This window comes from Desmodus rotundus, chromosome 12 (genome assembly GCF_022682495.2).
Source record: "Desmodus rotundus isolate HL8 chromosome 12, HLdesRot8A.1, whole genome shotgun sequence".
Taxonomy (NCBI): domain Eukaryota; kingdom Metazoa; phylum Chordata; class Mammalia; order Chiroptera; family Phyllostomidae; genus Desmodus; species Desmodus rotundus.
Window position 1 is genome coordinate 92448782 of NC_071398.1, and position 20530 is coordinate 92469311.

The 20530-nt window shown below is 41.6% G+C and overlaps 1 protein-coding gene across 1 annotated transcript in view; it reads right to left on the bottom strand.

The window, feature by feature from the left end:
- The window catches only part of TDRD5 (tudor domain containing 5), a 40065-nt gene extending 26004 nt beyond the window's left edge, over positions 1-14061 (bottom strand). The window contains exons 1-6 of the mRNA XM_053915471.1: positions 14013-14061; positions 13141-13378; positions 12167-12574; positions 10339-10535; positions 3270-3353; positions 1155-1215 (exon numbers count right to left, since the gene is read on the bottom strand). Coding sequence (XP_053771446.1) covers positions 1155-1215; positions 3270-3353; positions 10339-10535; positions 12167-12574; positions 13141-13372 — 982 coding nt within the window. The 5' untranslated portion in view covers positions 13373-13378; positions 14013-14061. The remainder of the gene's footprint in view (positions 1-1154; positions 1216-3269; positions 3354-10338; positions 10536-12166; positions 12575-13140; positions 13379-14012) is intronic.
- Between the last annotated feature and the right edge of the window lie 6469 nt (positions 14062-20530).

Here is a 20530-nt window from a genome sequence, read left to right on the forward strand (position 1 = left end):
CATTTCTTTTAAAAGAGGTGAATTTAAATTTTCTTCATCACTATCTGAGGGATGATGTGTATTTTCTCTAAGTTTTCTTCTTTTAACATTTATTAAACAATTACTATGTGGCAGGCACTGTTCTAAGTACTTTATATTTAAGTCATTTAAACTTCACACAACTCTATAAAATTAGCAATATTATCCTGATTTACACATCATCCATAAAATGGGTGTACAGAAGCGATGTTCCTTAACCATTATGCTACAGTATCTCCCAATGTCTGTGTTCATATCTGCAAATACATGAGTTTCAATGGCAAGGTAGTTAAAGGTGGGGTTCCAATCCTGACTCCACCCACCCCGGCTATCTGACCCTTAGGCAAGTTACATGTCTGTGCCTTAGTTTGTCATGAAAGCTAATGCATTACTATATGAAAGCCATTCGGAATGTAGTGTGGCACAAGCTAACATAGGTATAGGACTTAACCATATCTAAAAATTGGTTATGTGGCAGTATCTGAATTATCATTCAGCAATTTGATGTTTTTTCACTAATCACGATGGTTCCAAAAATGTTCCATGTTCTGGAACAAATCTAGCTCCTTTATTTTATGTACTACATATGATTCCATTGCGTAAGTTTATGGAATCCAATTTATTTATCCATTCGACTGATGGCCATGTAATTTGTTTCCAGTTTTTTACTATACTGCAATGTGTACATGTCTTATGTATGTCTCCATGTACACGTATGTAAGAGTTTCTCTAAAGTGCGTGTGCAGATGTGGAGCTGCTGGGTCAGTGGGTGCGTAGCTGCAGCTTTGCTGTCCTGCCAAAACACTCTCCAAAGGGGTCTCGTCCCATAAGCAGTGGGGAGGTATTGTGTTTCTCCACTTCTCTGCTACTTGCTATTATCAGACATTAAAAATAACTTTTATTCTAATGATATCAGAATAATAAGTGGTAAAAATATCCTTCCTATGTATTGTGAAGTATTTATTAAGGACCATATTCTGAACTCTTTTAGTAAAGCAAAGGATGTCAAAATTCAAAACAAGATGTTTAAGTTCTAGAGCACAGACTTGGAGGATCCAGGAACAGCAACAACATTTCTATCTATCAAGAAAAACATAAGCCATAAAAAACCATGGTTGGTGAAAAAGGAAAAACACTCACCTCAAACTCTCTAAGCAGTTTAGAAATAAGCAGTCCCTCTGGAAACTTGGACACAACCTAATAAATAGAAATGAAATAGAATATAAATAGATACCATTGGAATGCTGCATGATAAATGTCAAAGTAAGACAGCATAAACTTAAATAGTAACAAAGATAAAAAATACCACATTACTGAGTGAATGAAATAGAGTGGCAATATTTTAAAATCAGTTTCAAGTTTAAAAAAATATATATAACAAAAAAGCAGTGACTTCCAACACTGCCAGAGTTGAGAAGTTACTCTTGCACAACACCGCAATGCCACAACTCTCCAGAAATCCCTACAGTTCTTTAGCTCGGCTAACACACTTTGCTTTAGCGCACATTAAAGAAAAAAACCTAAAAAAATTCTAGAGCAGAATTTCCAGGATTTTAAATGGTAGAAAAGTCCAATGGACATTACAGAGAACTTTGCAAAATACAGTCAGGCAAAGAGAAAATCTCCAGCTAGTGGCCATTGTTGTCCATGTGCACATAAAGGTGCCTGTATTTAGTATGAAAACGGCCATTATTTCTACAACCGGCTTTTAAACACCAAACCACAGACCTCCGACCATGTCAGTAAGTAGGAGCAACATGTTCGCCGGCTCGAGGTCTCACGACGTTCAAACCGCACAGACCCAGCGGTGAGTATCCCCTTACCTGCATCGTGCGCACTTGTCAGCTGCTCATTTAGGATAAACTCCCAGAAGTGGATTCAGTCTATCCCAATAAAGTATAAAAAGCTTGGTGTTTTCCTCAATTTTTGAAGATAGTATGCATTTTATTTAAAATTCTAATTCAAGTTTCAGAAAAATATAAAGTAGAACTTATTCCAAAATCCTACGCCCCACAAAGAGTTGTTGCCACATTCCAGAAAACATCCTTTCGGAAACCAATTTATGCACACACGTACTCACATTGTTCATAGTTTTATGTGAAAGGACAACACTAAACGTGTCATTCTATACAATGTGCTTTTAAAGTTCAACAATATGTTGAGGAGATACTTCCATGTAAATTAATTGAGATATTCATAAACTTTCTTATAAGCCACATGCATCGATATTCCCTAGTTTGGGTGAATAATTTAACCAATCCTTTATCAATGAATGCTTAATATTTCTCTAATATTTTGTTACCACAAAAAGTCATATTGAACAAATGCCCAAACAAGAACTCAGGTTTTTGCACTCAGGTTTTCAAAAACCGCACACAGGTTTTCGCATTTCTCCCGTGTAAACCACAACAGCTCAGAGGGAGTAACACAAGTCAGTGTCAAAATGGCACACTGATTATTCAAATTTCAATGAACAGCTCTCTCCAAAATTTTAAGTGTACATATCCTTTGGCCTTATACATGATAGCTAAATAGCTTTTACAAATTAATAAGAAGAAAAAATAAATTAAGCCAAGGACAAAAGTAATTCACATCCAAAATATAAATGCATACTATGATATGAAAAGATGCTCAATATAAAAATCAAGAGTTATAAGTTAAAACATAACTAAATAGTAACTTTTCCCTGTAGTGAGAGTGAAAATTTGTTCAAACCTTTTAGAGGACACTGTAGTAATATTTAATCGAATCTCAATCAATACCTCTGCCAACTCCACTTCTAGATAAATGTTAAGAGATATTAACTGCAACACTTTTTAATAGTCAAGGCTAGAAATAACCCAAATGTTAATCAAAAACAAATCTCGTAAGTGAAATACTGTACCTCCACACAATGGGATACCATACACAATTCAGAATAATATTTCACATACTACATATAAAAGCGGTACTGGAAAGATCTTGACAATGATTTATTGGGGTGAGAGGAAGAAAATAAAGGAAGTGAGCACCTTTATGAAGGAACTTACATTTTATAAATTTTTTTCGAAAAACTTTAAGAGTATGTAATTACTGTTCTTTCTGATCTTAAAGGAACAGTCATGCCATTTGCAATGTATTTTAAAAGATCAGGCATAAATATAAATATAAAACTAATAAATACTCATAGGCAACTTAAACTCAACCACAAATGACATCTACATGTATAATCAATTATTCCTATCCATTTCCCAGAAACAGAAAATACTTACAAATTTTATCTTATGTTTCAGTTCTGGATTGATAGTGCCACCAGGGCCAATCTGTGCAATAACTGATTTGAAGGTGTTCTCCAACTAAAAAAAAAAAAAAAACAACCAAGGATAAATCTCAATAGTATACAAAGGAAATACCTATCAAAGGAAATGTATTTCAATTCAAATGGATAAAAAATTGTTCTCAAAAGACACTGTACCATTTCATACATATAAAACACATTCAGATGAAATCTTTATAAACACTGAAATTTTCCAGGCAATTAATATTCTCTATAACAATTAGATTCTTGAGTCTTCAATTCCTCAACCCCATACTCCTACCCAGAAGGAAATTTTGTTACTCATTTTCTTCTCTTTATAAGTTTTTGATGTTTATTTCGCACATACTTAGTGCGTGCCTAATGCAGGGAAGAGACGGGATGGTTCACGGTCCCTGTGAGCCAGGGCACTGGGGAACAATTGGCCCGAAAGGGCTGAAGGAAGAGCTCCTCTGTTGAAACAGAAATGAAAGAGGAAAGAACCAGTAAGGATGCAGGAAGGCTCTGCAAATGTGGGGCCAGAAGATGGAGACAGTTACTATCTGATGTATTCTGAGTTTAGACGCAAGGCCCACTCCTAAGAAAAGAGGGAAAAGAGAGGGAGCTCACACAGTTGAGGAAGTGGTAAAATAAGGACACAATGGGTAATTATCTGAATTCAACAGACAGGGAGCAAAGATAGGAGAGCTAAGATAAGATAGCAGGGGTCTGAGGATTTTGGTAGAGAGGAGCCAACAGCAAATGGAGGCCCCAGTAGGGGAAAAAGCTGGGCAAGCTGGAAGCACGGATCACGGTGGGAGAACAGCATGGAGCACACGCAGACATTCAAGGTCCAGGCAACAGCCATGGCAGGGGAGACCTAAAGTAGATGAGAGATTGTGGAGTTATGTTTGAAGATTCAGGTAAACACAGCAGAACCTCGGTTCTCAAACTTAATTCGTTCTGGAAAACTGTCCAAGAAGCAATTTGTTTGAAAATCAAATCTCCTTTGTTTGTTGCCTGAGAGACGTGTGACTGATCATACAGGTATCAGCGTGAAAGGGTTGTCGGGTTGAGAATCAAGAACCAAAATTTTGTTGGACAACTGAGACATTTTTTCTGTGACCTTGGTTGAGAACCATATTGTTCGAGAACCAAAATGTTCAATAACTGGTTTGATTCCCAGTCAAGGCACATGCCTGGGTTGTGGGTTCAGTCCCCGGTCAGAGCACGTTCAGCAGGCAACTAATCAATGTTTCTCTCTCACATCGATGTTTCTCTCCCTCATTTTCTCCCTCCTTTTCCGTTTCTCTAAATAAAGATGGAAACTGTCTCTACCCCAAAGAAAGCCATATTCAGGTAGGAGCCTATAGGACCAGAGAAGAGGCAGAGGAGAACCCTGAATCAAAGAGATACACAGAAAAATGGACAAAAGCACATACATGACTGATAAAAATTAACACTAAACAGCCAATAAAAGCATAAAGTTAGGCCTCTAATAACCTAGTTAAGATGACAGTAATGATTTGTCAATCAAATTAGAAAACTATTTTTAGAAAAATGTCCATTTATTCATTCAACAAGCATGTACTGACCGCACACTATGGGCTTCACACAGCACAAAGAGCAGGATGTATGGGGCACACAGACTGGATACGTTCGTGCCCCAAGGACCCTGCAGCCTCGTGTGGGCACACAGACGCGACACAATCCTATTAACAAGCACATAGTCACAGTTATAATCAACAAAAAACCCACAGAGTGTGATGAAGGAATAATAGGCCTGAAGGTGCCAGGGAAGCAACAGAGATTTAGCTCAGCCTGGGGTTAGCAAGGATAAGAGGCCTGGGGTCTGTCGACACTGAGTGCTGGCAAACGTACAAGGAAAGAAGCACATTCACGCACACTCATGTGCTGACTGAAGTAACTTTTAGGGAGGACAACGTAATACATACGTGAAAGCCACAAAAGTACACACTCTTTTTGGTGTTGTGACTGCGTCTGGAAATTCGTCCTGTGGAGTAGTGGACATATGTGCAAATTTGAGCAAGATTTTCACCATAAGGTTATCTTTAATAGCAAAAACTCGACCCTGCCTAAATGCCTCACCTAGGTCACAAGTGAAATAAACTCTGGCACATCCACACTGCCATTAAAAGCATGTGGCATTAACAATATTTAACCATGTGGGATTGGTCACAGTGCAAAAGTACAATTTAAAAAAGCAGGTTACAAACCTGGACCAGAATTATTCTAATTTTTTTCTTTTTTTTCAGAAAAAGAAAATGGCAAATTTTCTGGGTGATAAAAGTATAGTTGATTTTTTTTTATGCTGTGCTTTTCTGTATTTTAAATCTTCTGCAATCAAAAAAAAATCTACAATCAATCTGTGTTACTTTTGTGATAAGAAAAAGATTTCAAAAACAGACACACACCTAGGTGTTTTTTGGAAAGATGCATGAAGCTAAAAGCAGAAAGGAACAGAAGTTACATCTTAGAGGACTATACTACGGACCTTTGGCCATGCAGTAAAAACAGTAACAGATTTCTGATAAAGATCACAAAACTGGCGCAGACACACAGGCGAAAGTAGTATTTGCTAAGTAGCTCATTTAACTAAAAGCTAGGCAATGATGGAGTTTGACTTGACATACTAAAAATTATATTGAACCACGGGAAATAGGTAGGGAACAGCTACTCTAAGTTGGCCAGAGAACACAACTCCCAGAGAATGGCATTAAAGAACCCACTCCCTTTGACGGTAACTGTTCAGCATACCCAGCTGCTTGTCCAGAACACTCTGAAAAGACAGCTGAGCCAGGTCATTATGTGAAATACAAAAGCTTCTTTTCTTATATGTAATACGAAGCAAAGCATCTAATTCATGCAAGAACCATAATTGTTTGGGCGCAAACTAAAAGTCAGGTGCAAACTAAGACCCAGCCCTAATTTTTAATTCATTTAAGAGCAGATCTTCTTCATGGTTCCAGGTTTGCCTCCATAAAATCTCACGCTGAATGTTACAGTCAAGCTTTCTAATGTGTAAGATGCAGGTAGGGTTGGAAGGGGGACTCGATGGCATTAAGGCTAGAGACCCTCGAAATGCCAGGGCCAGGTTCCCGATCCCTGACCAAACACCCCTACGGGCGATGACCTATCAATGGGAAGCACAGTAACCCCACTGTGAGCTGTGCTCTGGGACTGCACACTAACGCAGAGAAAGCCCATGGGCCGGGCTGGACAGGGCATCTGGGGCTCACTCACCAGAGAATATGGCTAGTCCATGTTCCCCCACTCACATCTTCATTCCTCATCTAAACTTCCTCTCAAGAGGTCAAAATAAGGGGAATTGAATAGAATGTGGTTCGATAAAAAGATTATTCGTGTCTTCTGAAACAGGCTTTAAACGGTTCTAAGCCACTTGCTTTGAGAAACAAAGCCTGGCGAGGGGCAAGGGCAGGGTACTCATGACCAACCCTGACCGTTCCTCTTGCAAGTGAAAATGAAGAAACACTAACCCTCATTTTACAAAGCAGCAGCTGATGTTTTCCTTTTTAATGACGTTTTTCTAATGACAAATAACATGTGTTCACTGTACAAAACACAAAACACATAAAAAATGTTGTCTCTATATTTACAATTTAAATTTAATATGGTTGTATATTTATTCCTTTTGTTTTCACAGAAAAAACACATACTTGTGCCCTGGCCAGGAGGCTCAGTTGATGGGAGAGCCATCCTGTATACCAAAAGGTTGCAGGTTCGATTCCTGGTCAGGGCACATGCCTGGGATACAGGTTTTATCCCGGTCGGGACATGTAGGGGAGGCAACTGACCCATGTTTCTCACACACAGACCCTTCTCCCTCTCTCCTTCTCTCCCTTCCTCTCTCTCTAAAATCAATAAACATATCTTCAGGTGAGAATTTAAAAAAAACCACACATACACTCAAGAGTTTTGAGGAAACACCTAGCAAACTGACAGATCTACAATTTTGAAGAAATGGAAAGTTGTACTTTTTGTAGCTTTATTTTTATTGTTTACACTATTACAGATGTCCCCATTTTTTCCCCCTGTGACCACCTCTACCCAGCCCTTTCCCTACCCCATCCCACCTTCGCTCAGGCCAGGAGAGCTGTATGTTTTATAAATAGGGTTATGTAGGATTTGCTAATTATCTAGAGTCTGTCCTGCTAGGGAATTAAAATATAGAGTTTAGGAATTAAAGAGCCCACTCCTTAGAACAAGATTTAAATAGTTCAGATGGCAAACACTTCAAAACTGGAAGTAAAATGTAGTTAATTAGGTTTCATCTACGAGGAATTCTTGGAGCTGCAAAACACACAGGATGAAACCAAAAGAAAAATAAATATATAGAAACGGTGGATCTACATCACTCCCCTCCCCTCCTTGGAGCCACGCCAGGAGGGAAGGTCCTGGAGTTTGCATTTGCTGCTGCCTGGTGCCGACCATTAAAGGCAGCGTCTTCCCACCCGATTCTGTAGAGTTTAAAGTCTCTGAGAAAGAAACGTGCACTTTCACTGTTTAATTTCTCTTGAATTTTTAGTGAGTACACTAAATTTGGAAATTAGAAATGAGAACTTTACATATTGAAAAAGACACAGGAAAATTGTTTATAAACGTTATTGTGGTCTATTTGGAGAACCTATGAGAAAACTGTTACACAAGTTCAAAGTTCAGTAAGGTGGCCAGTTTCAAAATAGTATTTAAAAAAATCAATTTCTTTCCTCATAAGCCATAAGCAGTTGGAACGCCATTCTCAACAACAACAGAAGTAGCACACTATACAGTACTGAAGAATACACCTACAAGAGATGTGCCAACTCTAATAAAGAAAGTATACATCTGCACTGAAGAGCATCACACTGAATAAAGAGAAAGCTGCACATGTTATTGGATAAATATATTTAATGTAATGTGTGAAGTCTAAAATTTTTAAAAATTTAATTCTAAGAGAAATCTCACTGAGATTTTATAGCTTACAAAAATCATTCTAAACTTCCAGGAAAAAATATATTACAATAGGAAAATGTCTGAAAACAGACTAATTAGGGGAGACGTGCCCTAACAAACATTAAGGTGAATTTAAAAGCATTAAGACAGAACTAACACAAAAATACACACACATATCCAAAATTATAACCCAGCTAGATTAAAACTGGATCCATACCAGGTACCTTATACAAAATTAACCTGAAATGGAGAAAAGACCTAAGAACTAAAAATCGAAAACTTCTAAAACATAGGAGAACATTTTGTAACTCTGGATTAAGTACAGATCTAGTACAGTGATTTTCAATGTTCTATTTTTATCTCATGGCACACAAAAACTACTAAAATTCTACAGCACGCCAAAAATATTTTATGTTTTTTGCCGATCTGACAGAAAGATAAGTATAATTTTGATTCATTCACACCAGACAGCTATTGTTGTATTGGCTGACATTGCTTTAATTTGACGATCTAAGGGAAAAGAGTCACTGATCTAGTATGTAGGCGAGAATCAAATGTAGATTAGATTTCATCAAAAGTGAAGACTTCTGCTCCACATAAAAAAACAGATCAAAGAAATGAAGAGACAAGTACGGATCAGGAGAAAATATTTCTCTGATAAAAGACTTGTGTCCAGAATGTATAAATAATTCTTCTAACCAAACACAAACACAACTCAATTTTTTAAGAATGAATGAGCAAAAGATATGAATGGACACATCAAAGAAGATACACAAGTGAAAAATGTGCGTATGAAAAAATGCCCAACATTATTCATCATTATAGAAATTTCAATTAAAACCATACTGCGATATCACTATATACCCAGTGAAAATGGCTAATATTTTAAAAACTGACATCATCAAATGTTAACAAAGATGCAACATAGCTCTAGGGAAAGTAAAATTATACAGGCAATTTGGAAAACGGTTTGGCAATTTCTGATACAGTTAAACACGCATTTAGTGTATGACCCAGTGACCCTACTCCTAGATTTTTACCCCCCAAAATGAAGCCTATGTTCATACCAAGTGTATACCAATGTTCACAGCAGATTTATTCACAATGCCCCAAGCAAAAACCAACCCAAGTACCATCTATTGGGGAATGGGTAACAAATTGAAGTATATCAATACAGTGGAATGATACTCAACAGGAAAAAGGAATAAACTACTGATACATGCTGGACGAACCTCAAAAGCATCATGCTAACTTAAGGAAGCTAGACACAAAAGGCCAGACATTATTTAATGCCATTTATCCGAAACTCTTGGCAAGAGAAAATTATAGAAAGCATTGGTTGCCGGTGGCTGCCGTTGGGGAAGGAGATCGACTGCAAAGTGGCATGAAGGAGCCTTTTGGGGATGATGGAAGTATTGGTTTTTTTAATTTTGATGGTCATTACATAACTAGATACATTTGTCAAAACGCAAACTGTCCATTTAAAATGGGTAAATTTTATGATGTGTAAACTATGTTACTAAAGCTAATTTTTTTATACTTGATCATAGCCAAAAGGCCAAGAAGCAATAAAAGTTAATTTTTTTAAGTTATAGGAATAAGGCACTTTTATGTCTTGAATTTAGTTTCTATGTGCTTATTCAGAGCTCAACTTAAGTTACTTTGCTAAGTTAGCCAGGCCTTTGTTGGTTATATTCCGAAAGTCCTTCAGCATTATAGTCACAGAAAAATGCCAGGATCGTAGAGCTCAGGGCCAGCCATTCAGGAGAAGACGTTCATGAGGTCAGCTGCAAATACAAGTACGCTTCTCTAACGCTGGTGAGAAGCTGGAGCTAGCGATACGGATTTGGGAATCATGTGCAGAAAACAGTAGAAACCATGGAGTTGACAAAATTGTCCTCACTGCCACTTCTCACTCCTTTCTAATCCACAGAACCATAGGAAACACTTAAGTTCAATCTCCAATCAGTGAATGACCTGAATTTTAAAAGAGCGGCTTTTCCATCAGGTAGTAACCACTGAACTTAAACACACATTCAGTGTATTCCTATCTCCAAACTCTGACAGCTCACCTGGTTTAATTTTTCAGTGTGATTCAGCCTTGACGTCTCCGCTACATTGGACTCAGAAGTCTTTTTCACATTCAGTATTTGCTTCAGTGGTTCCGTGTTTAAACTGGGTCGTGAAAAGCGTGCCTTTGCTACTGGGAAGCCTGGGGGGCTTGACCCTTCTTGTTTCATCCTAAAAGGCTGGGTAAAAATTTTACCTTCTGTGAATAAAAGGAGAGAAAAGTTGTGACTGGAAGCATCTAGTTTATTTTCTGGTGGTTATATACAGAGGCTACTGTGAGCTTAGAAATACAAATTAAGGAAAGTAAGCCTACATTTTCAATATTAAGTCAATTTACATACGATGAAAGAGATTAGTCATCTATAGGATAAAATCAAGAGATCGTGTGTTACTGAAAAAGTTGGGACTACCTAAAACTCCACTCTCTCAGTATAATTACAGAGAGACCAGATTCAGTGGCTCAAAACCCAGAAAGCTGTATCTTCTTTAGGAGACCAAAAAGTCTCCAAGCAAGGAGTCTGCTTAGAATTATGCTTCTCAAACTCAGTATGTGTCAGGGAGGCGGGGGGATGGGAGGAATGAACAGCTACAGAATAAGGATGTTATTCTAGAGTATGGGTTTCTTCCTTCAGGACTTGTAAGACGAGAATACAACAGTGTATTCTGTTGTACAGCACAAAAGATGTGTCACTGGGCCTCACCTCTTTCTTTATTCTAAGATCAAGTTAAAAAAAATTACTTCCAACATATCCTGATGATAGAAAAGAAGGGCCATGGATTGGGAACTTACTTCTTCTAAGTTTAACAGCATGAGTTTGCCTCCCTAAGCTTGAGCACCTCGAGAAAACCCATACAGTCGAGCGCTAGACTCTGAACACTCAGTGGCCCCCACAGCCTTCCCTGACGAGAGCACGTGAACCCCCTGGCATATCCTCGTCCAATTACATTGCCCACCACTGTCTCAATACTGGTTTGTAAACGCATGATATTCTCATGGCTCACCAATAGTAATCTAAATACAGGTTTCTGAGAAAAAAATACCACTGAAATAGGCATAGAATCCCCCTAAAAGGCGCGTATACAGATTCTATACTGTCGAGGGTCTAAACACTATACAGTACAAATGATCATACTGGTTTTCTGAGCCTTTGAGACAGACAGTGATTGGGAAGGGTGGGTGAGCAGCATTAAGAGCTGGGTGTCTAATCCTGGCTGTACCACTTTTCCAACCAAGTGACTTTGGAAAAGTCATTTAGCTTTCCTGAGTTTGGGTACCCTTATCTGTAAGATGGGGTTAGTCATCCTACTTGTCTATGGTGTGTCAGTGAGAACCCAAGGTAAAATGCTGTACAATAATAAGGTGCTTATCACTTCATACATAAATTAATGCAGTGCCTGCTACCTACCACACCAAAAATCAGTGATGGCAAAGATCAGCTTTAACACTGCACTTTCCATGTTTAACCTTCTTTACATGGAACACACAGAACTAATGTTCACTTACAATGCTCTAGAGACAGCTGATCTCATGTTTTTATAGTAGAGACTATTTATTATGAGCTTCCTAAACGCCAGACACATTACAGACCTCATCTCATTGCATTCTCAGCAAATTCCAAGACGCAAGTATTATTATTTCCATCTAGAGATGAGGAAACTAATGCTTAGACACGGTAAGTAAATTGCCTGACATCACTCAGCGAGCAAGTGCGAGAGCCGACATTTAACTTCAGCAAACTGGTGGAGCTTAGCCATGACGTACCTCCATGTGTCACGAGCGCTCCAAAACGGGCTCATCCACAATACAGTCACCAATGCTAACGTGCTTACCCGCTGGCCATCCTCTCTGCTTTTCCTCTGACGTGCTCTTCTTTAGCATCAGCAAGGAGCCTGCTCTGGTCTGCTCTACAGAAATGACGTCCGAAGCAGCATTCAGCACTTCAAACATAGATAGGAACCCATACTGCATGTACTGGAACGAGCGTCCAAATCGCTTGGCAAATGCCTTTTCAAAATCAGAAAGGAGAACAGGAGATAACGCCAGGAGGTCCTTCAACTCACTCTTCACAACAGCCGGAAGAATAGGGGGCACCCTTCCTCGGTAAGGTACTTGCCGATGATAGCTTGGCCCCAAGCAAACACTGGCCCTTCCCTTCTGCATGGAGTTTCGAACTTTGTGACTGCTCCTCTGTTTTGCAACTAAACTTGCTATTCCTTTGGTGGATTCATCTGGAATGGCTGAAGAGAAGGGAAAAAAGAGACCGTATGCAGGTGAGAACTTACTCCCTTCTTTGTCCTTTGTACCTGTGGTTATAGAGTTTTTCGACTCTCCAAAGAGCTGTGTATCTAGGTAGCATGAAAATATGAACCCCTGGTTCTTTCATTTTTTGCATTTTGGACAACAGCCTATCAGCTCCTCTACCAGAGGAGGAAGGAAGTTAAAATCCAATATACCCTCATCACTGTTAATTGACTCCTGAAAGACTTGAAACTCTTGAGATGAACAACAAACTTCCTTAGGATTTTGTGTGCACGTGCTTTGTGGAATTTCAAAACAATGATTTTATCATTAAAAGGTCGCATTGGTATGTTTCTCCCAAATAAAGGTGCCATAATCTGAAATCATATGCAAAATGCAGTTTTTGTAAATGCACATTTTTCTGGGGAAAGGGGTCTTCATTTTGCTAAAGTTGTAACTTGGCCCACAACCTCAAAGGTAGGTATTGCCTCCTTCCCCCCTTAAAAAAATTTTTTTTAAAATAACTGCTAAAACTTTACTAAGTGATGATTAGTACAAAATTTACCTTTCAGTATTACAGTTCCATCCCCACAGGGGCAGACACTGACAACATCAGGCATGTCCATCACCAACTCCATGGTGGACCGAAACCCAAGGAGCCGGAGTGGTAAATGGCTCCCCATCATCAAAAGGTACTCCTTTTCCAACTGCTGCGGGGTCAAACCATCCTTGGCGGAAATGAGAAGGGACCTTATTTCTTTCCTCAGGCATTCCTGTATGCGCTCTTGGTCCGACATTGCACCCTATGGGATTTAAGACAGGAACACGGCTCATAACGAGAAGCGTGCAAACCCAAGATGGACAACAAAAAAAAAAAAAGAAAAGAAAAACGTTTAAAAAGACCAATAGTGAAATATAAACAACTGAGATGAGAGTTTTAAAAGCGTTAAGGCAGAAGCAACATAAAAGAATCCTCGGAAACGTGGGTTTCGCAAAGCCCCAGGCACACAAACTCTAAATCTCAACCTGAGTCCATAATCTACGTGTGTCTCAAAAAATCGCCGCCCCTGGCTATTGTGGGGCGAGTCCAAGTTCCGCAGCCTGCGGACCGGACCAGTGGGGGTCCTACTCGTCTACCTACGCACAGTCGACCCTGGGGACCAGGACTGGGAAGGAAGCAAACCCAGCGTGGCCTTCCCTCCAAGCAAAGGTGCTCCCCCCAGCGCACGGTCTCCAGCCCAAACCGAGTCGGCCCGCTTCCTCTCCCGAAGGCCTCTACGCCAGTCCCAGCCCCATCTGCCCGGGCCAGGCGGCCCCTTCCCCGCCCCCAACGTCTCTCCCCACCCCGGGCGGTGTGGGAAGTGGCCCTTCCACCTGCGCCCCGGGGCTGCGCGCGAGCTGGGAGGGCAGAGGCAGGAGGGAGGGAGGAGGGGGTACCTTTCTGCACTTGGCCAGCCTGCGTGGCCGCCCCTCACCCGTCTGCCCCGACTCCGGTGCTGCCGTTGCGGGCCTGGGAAAGCCAGAGGAGCTTGGCCGGGAAGAGCGACTAAACAAGAGCGCGGCGGGGGCCGCCAGCGCGCCTGCGCACCGTGCCCGGCGCTGCGTTCCAGCCCGACGGCCAGCGGCCCGAGGGACGGTTGAGCCAGGCCAGCCGCCCGGGTCCGGTCCAGGCGCTATTCCAGTGCAGGGGGGGGGGGGGGGGGCCTTGGACAGCTCGCAGGCCGCAGGCCGGCTGCGTTGGCTGCCTGCAGGGGTCGGGGGCGGCCTACCTCCTTCGACGTGGTTGGAAGACGAGAGTTGGGGCTTCGCCTGAGAACTCTGCGACCACCTCTTGCGCATGGGCGGGGGGCCGTCCTACCCTAGGGACCGTCGGCCAGGGTGTCAAGACCTGGGTGTGCCTCAGAATCACCTGTGGAGCTTATTTGGGAGGGACACGGGGTGGGGGAATGCCCAGGTTAGTCTCTGATCAGCAAGAGTTTCTGGTCAGTAGGTCTAGGCCTGTTAGGGGTAATCACAGTCAATTCTGGTGCCTGGGGAGAATCACTGCGGAGCGAAAGGAATGCAGGGGGTGAGGCGCGCTTCCGAGTGGAGACCATTCCATGTGCCAACTGGAGAAAAAAAGCCGGGAAACTCAAGACGAGGATGTATTTATTGAATGGCTGGAATGAGCCAGATTTATAAGATCCTAAAACCAGAAAGCAGTAGTTTAAGAAGTACATTAGAGAGGCATAATATGTCACCTTAAAACGTACAATCTAATTAAAGGAGCAAGACAAACCAGAAGATAAGGAAGGAATTTGAATCAAGAAGGAAACCTGAGCACACACATCTACCTTACCTTCTACCTAAAATTCCAAAATTCTGGGAGAGGGGTGGGACCCCTGGAGAATAAAATGTTCTATGAATGAGCCAGGAATGTTGAGGAATCCTTTAAATCCCTTAATGACAAAAAAAATAGGAAAAGAAAAAAATATGAGCTGGTATGTAGAAGAGTGGGTAGGACTAAATAGCCAGTCAACAAAAAGGAAAACGATGAGCTGTGAAGAATGGACCCAGACACTGCAGCCTCTGAGTGACAGGTGTTATAGGAACCACAAAGGATGATGGTCAGGGTTGGGGGTTTAAAAAGATGGAGCCGTCCCAGATGTGAAGAAAAACACAAACGTTTAGATTACAAGAGCCCATTGAGTCTTTAGAATAACTAATGAAATAGTTACCTATAAAGCAATGGGAATTAGATTGCCACTGGATTTCTCAATGGAACAGTATTTCCCAAGCTCAAACTGAAATCCTTTAGGCAGCCAATTGAACATTTAAGTGGGAGAAAAGACATTTTCAGACATGCAAGGATTCAGAAAGTTTATCATCTCACTGGGGAACGACTCTTGCAAAGTGAGTTGAAAAAAGAAAAAGAAAACCCCATTATCCTAGATTCTTATCCCCAATTATCTGAGATAGTAGGTAACACATGTTGAGTATTTACTACATGCTCTTTACATGGATTATCTAATTTTCTTATTACACCGAGAAAGCTACAGTTATGATCCCCATTTGAAAGTGAAGAGACTGATACACAGACATAAACAAGGATATTTAAAAAGTAATAGGCAATAAAAATATAAAAGTTATGATTAAATCTAAAAAGTTTCTGACACAGAATATGAAAAAGTATTTGTGAAAAGCTACTCTGGAGCTAAATTCCAGATCGATAACTGTAAACCAGGTGTCAGGAGCTGTTTGGGTTGCTTCAGGATGGAGACCCCATTCAGAAGAGCCTCTACAATTGGAGTCCTCACTTGCTCGGGTTACAATAATGCACTCTCATCCTCCCAGGCTGGCCGTCTTCTGTGGTGGCTAACCTGGGAAATGAATGGAAAATGAGGTGGATCACACCTGCCTCTTCCACACCTTTCAGGGAGACATTCACCTCTACATTTCTCCAGATTTGTGGCAATGCCCTTGATGTATGCTTTGGCATTCCAGTTGGCATTTTCTACCAGAATCACCCTTACTCAGTGAGTGAACACACCAATGAAGAAATTCCGTCAGTTGCTAAGATGACCTATTCCAGCTATTCACTTGGCAAGTCAGGTATGTCACCATACGATGCATTCAGGCCCACCAGCACTGGCCAAAGGTGAACTTGGGTGAAAATCCAGTCCATTTATCACCTAACCCCTATATAAGCTCAGAATGTTGATGGCAAACCATGACATTTTGAGTCCTAGAAATTAGTGATGGCCACTGAACAGTCCGGGTAGTTTCTCTTCTCCAGAGCCGTTATCCGTAAGCGATCACAAGGCCTTTGGGGACAGGCTGGGATGAAGATCTGCAGTGCCTGGGGACAGTGTCTCACAACAGCCTGCTTTAAGGATATCTGGGCCTCGCTCAGGAGGCTCTGGGTCTGGGATCTGATTTGGTTCTGGGGACGGGGTGACAAGTCACATCTCTCACTCATGAGGTATCTCCCCAGACCTAGAATTGCGTTTCCCTGGTTTTTTGCTTTTTGTTGTTACACCAATCGAAAAGACTGACTGGGCTTGTTCAGTTCATTCTTGGATCCTACAACTAATTAACCACAACCAGAGGGCTCTGTGAGTCAAGACCAAGTGTTTTCCACCCTGCTGCCTATTATGATGACCAGAGTCCTTTTTCTCCTGGTAATTAACAGTCTCCACCTGGTCTCCTCCCAGCCCTGCTCGCATCTGGGAGTGGATTTTAATTGCATCTGCTCCTACCAGCATTCTTGCCTTAGAAAACAGCCCGTAAGGAGTGTGTGTGTGTGTGTGTATGTGTGTGTGTGTTTTGAGCCTCAGAAGCTTTAATATATGCCTCATGACAGAATGAATCTTTTGAAAAACATACTTAGGGATGGGTGAGTTAGAAGCTCATGATAGACCCAATAGAGCATTCTTGCCTCTCAAAACAATTTTTTAACATTATGACTCATGGTGGGGGGAGCATCTGATGCCCCTGTTCAGTTCTGCTCCCCGCAGCAATTACTCCAAGGCTTTGCCTTCCCTTTCGCATCTCTTAACCACTCCTGCCGCACCACTAGGAAATGAGTCTGCTCCAGCTTCCGGAGAAAATGGAGGCTCTCGTACATGACACCCCTCGACTTCCACACCAGGCTCTAACCTCACATCATTCCCTCCTGGTCTTGGAGGGTAAGGAGCCATTGGTTCTACCTATCCATTTTGCTCTTGAGTCTATCCGCCCAACTCCTTTAGGACCAAGACCTTGACCTTTGGTTACTATTACACAGTCCTGTATATTCAACATCTTTTTACAAACTCCTTTCCTATAACATAAAACTCTGCTCCAGTCCTTTTTATCTTACATGCAGAACACAGACACACAGGGAGGGAAAGGGACAGAGAACAAACTCTTTTGACCCACACCCCTCTTCCCATTCCTCCACGGCCAAACCCTTGAATAAACAGTCCACATGTATCTTACCCCCACTTTTGCATCCACCATTCAATACTCCCTCCAAAGCAATGAACCTGCTACCCTGGACATCGTTCTTACTTTACTTTCATCAGAATCAATGACGAGTCTTCTCATTGACAAACCGTAAGGACTTCTCAATCTTTTTGTGTTCGAGGATCTCTGGTGCTCACTCTCGGTGTCCCCTCTCTCTCTGAAAATCTCTCCTCTGTGGATTTCCGTGATGCTGCTACACGGGGCCCGGCTCCCAGCCATCCACTCTGCCTCTTATTACCATTATTCCAACACACCCCAGGGTTTTCCTCGGCCATTCTCCTTTTCAATGTTTCCCCACTTCCTGAGCAACCTTTTTCACTCTCTTAGTTTCAGCTTTGGCTGACACCTTCCAGAAGGCATGTTCATTCAAGCAGCAAACATCCTTCAGCTCCTACTATGTGCCAGGCACTGTTCTAGAAGATAGAACTACATCAGGGAGCAAAACAAAGCAGTTGAATATATTATACATAATGTCAAGTAAGGGTAAGTGCTCTTAAGAAAAATAACCCAGGGTAAGGGAGTGAGAAGGGGCTGCTTTAGGTGGAGTATGTAAAAATCACTTTGATAACCTCTCTGACATCGGCTTCTCAACATGTGACTCCAGAGCAGCAGTGTAACCTGAACATTTGTTAGAAATGCCAATTCTCAGGCCCCGCCCCCCAGACCAGCTGAATCAGAAGGTGGGGATGCGGGTGAGGGCCTGGGGCCCAGCAATGTGTTTTACTAAGCCCTGCAGGTGACTCTGACGCGTGCTACAGTGAGAGCCACCCCTCTGGAGCAGTTTCCTGCCCTGTGTGCCATGAATAGATTACAGGCGTGCAGTCTAATACCGATAGTCTCAGCCCACTGGGCAGCTCGAGGGCTGTGGGGGAGGGTGTGGCTGGGAGCCCTCCAGCCCAAAGTAACATCCGCCCAGATTTTTCAGAAGTGGGGTTAGCTGGCTTGAGGACAGGACTGAAGGTAGCAAGATAAGAGCCAATCAACAGTCACTGATACGTTCTCAAAAAGCAGTCACCAGAAATGAATCCAGGCCTTTATGGTAACTTAGCACTTGGCAAAGGAGGCAAGAACATTCAATGGGACAAAGAAAGTCTATTCAATAAATGGTGTTGGGAAAATTGGACAGATATGTGCAAAAAAAAAAAAATGAAACTAGACCACGCTTCTTACACCACACACAGGAATAAACTCAACATCGATCAAAGACATAAATGTTAGGCATGAAACCATAACAATACTAGAAGAAAACATAAGCAGTAAAATCTCAGACATTTCTTGTAGCAATATTTTTTTTCTGATATATCTTCTTGGGTAAGGGAAACAAAAGAAAAAACAAATGGGACTAAAAAGTTTTTGCACAGCAAAGGAAACCATCAACAAAATGAAGAGACAACCCACTGAATGGGAGAAGTTGTTCCCCAATGATACATCTGATAAAGGGTTAATATCCAAAACTTATAAATAACTTACACAACTCAACACCAACCCCCCTGAGACAATCCCATTAAAAAATGGGCAAGGGACCTGAATAGGAACTTCTCCAAAGAGGACAGACAGATGGCCAATAGACATACAAAAAGATACTCAACATCAGTAATCATCGGAGAAATGCGAATTAAAACCATAATGAGATATCACCTTACATCTGTCAGATTGACTGTCATCAATAAATCAACAAACAAGTGCTGGTGAGGATGTGGAGAACGGGGATCCCTTGTGCATTGTTGGTGGGAATGCAGATTGGTGTAGCCACCATGAAAAGCAACATGGAGTTCTCTCAAAAAATTAAAATGGAACTGACTCATGACCCAGCGATTCCACTTCTGGGACTATACCCAAAGAAAACTGAAACACTAATTCAAAAGAGTATGAGGGGGGACTCCCCCCAAAATCTGAATTATCTTCTGGAGGTCGGGCCCCTTATAGTACAGCCTTCTCCCACTAGGTGAGTGTTCTAGGATGAGTATCAGTAGCCATGTACCAGCTGGTGGTGGTGTGAGAGGCTGCCTTCAGCTTCAGTGAATTTTTTTGAACACCAATGCATTCGCCCATTTCATGATGGGTGATTGATGAGTGCACCTGCCCACAACACACTGAGTGTTCAACAGTTTTTGACCAAAAACAGCATGACCCCCATGCCCCACCCCCCTCCATTCACCCAATCTCACCCTGAGCAACTTCTTTTTTTGTTTGTTTTCCTGGATGAAAAAAGTCCTCAAAGGGAAACATTTTGCTGATGTGGAAGAGGTGAAACAAAAATGGCAGAAGCACTGAAAGGCATCAGAATTGACATGTTCAAAAACTGTTTTGAGCAGTGGAAAAAAATGTCTCAATAAGTGTATTGCATAAAATGGAGAGTACTTTGAAGGTGACTGAAGTTTAAACATGTAAGAATAAATACACGATTTTTAATAAATACATTCCGATTTTTTGAGTCCCCCTTGTATACGCATTCCTATGTTCACTTCAGCATTATTCACAATCGCCAAGATGTGGAAGCAGCTCAAGTGCCCATCCGTAGATGAGTAGCTAAAAAGACTGTGGTACATTTACACAATGGAATACTACTTGGCCATAAAAGAAGGAAATCTTACCCTTTTTGACAGCATGGATGGACCTGGAGAGCATTGTGGTGCTAAGTGAGATAAGCCAGCCAGAGAAAGACAAGTACCATATGATTTCACTCACATGTGGCATCTAATGAACACAGTAAGCTAACAAAACAGAAACAGGCTCACAGAGAATGGACTGACAGCTGTTAGAGGGGGGGGAGAATTGCACAGCTGGGTGAAAAAGGCAAGGGGATCATGCAACAAATACAAAAAACTTATACAGACACAGACAGTAGCATGGTGGCTACCAGAGGGAAAGGGGGTGGGGGAGGGAGAAGAAGGCATGGGGGTACAAATGGTGATGGGAGGAGATTTGACTTGGGGTGGCGAACACATAATACAATATACAGATGATGT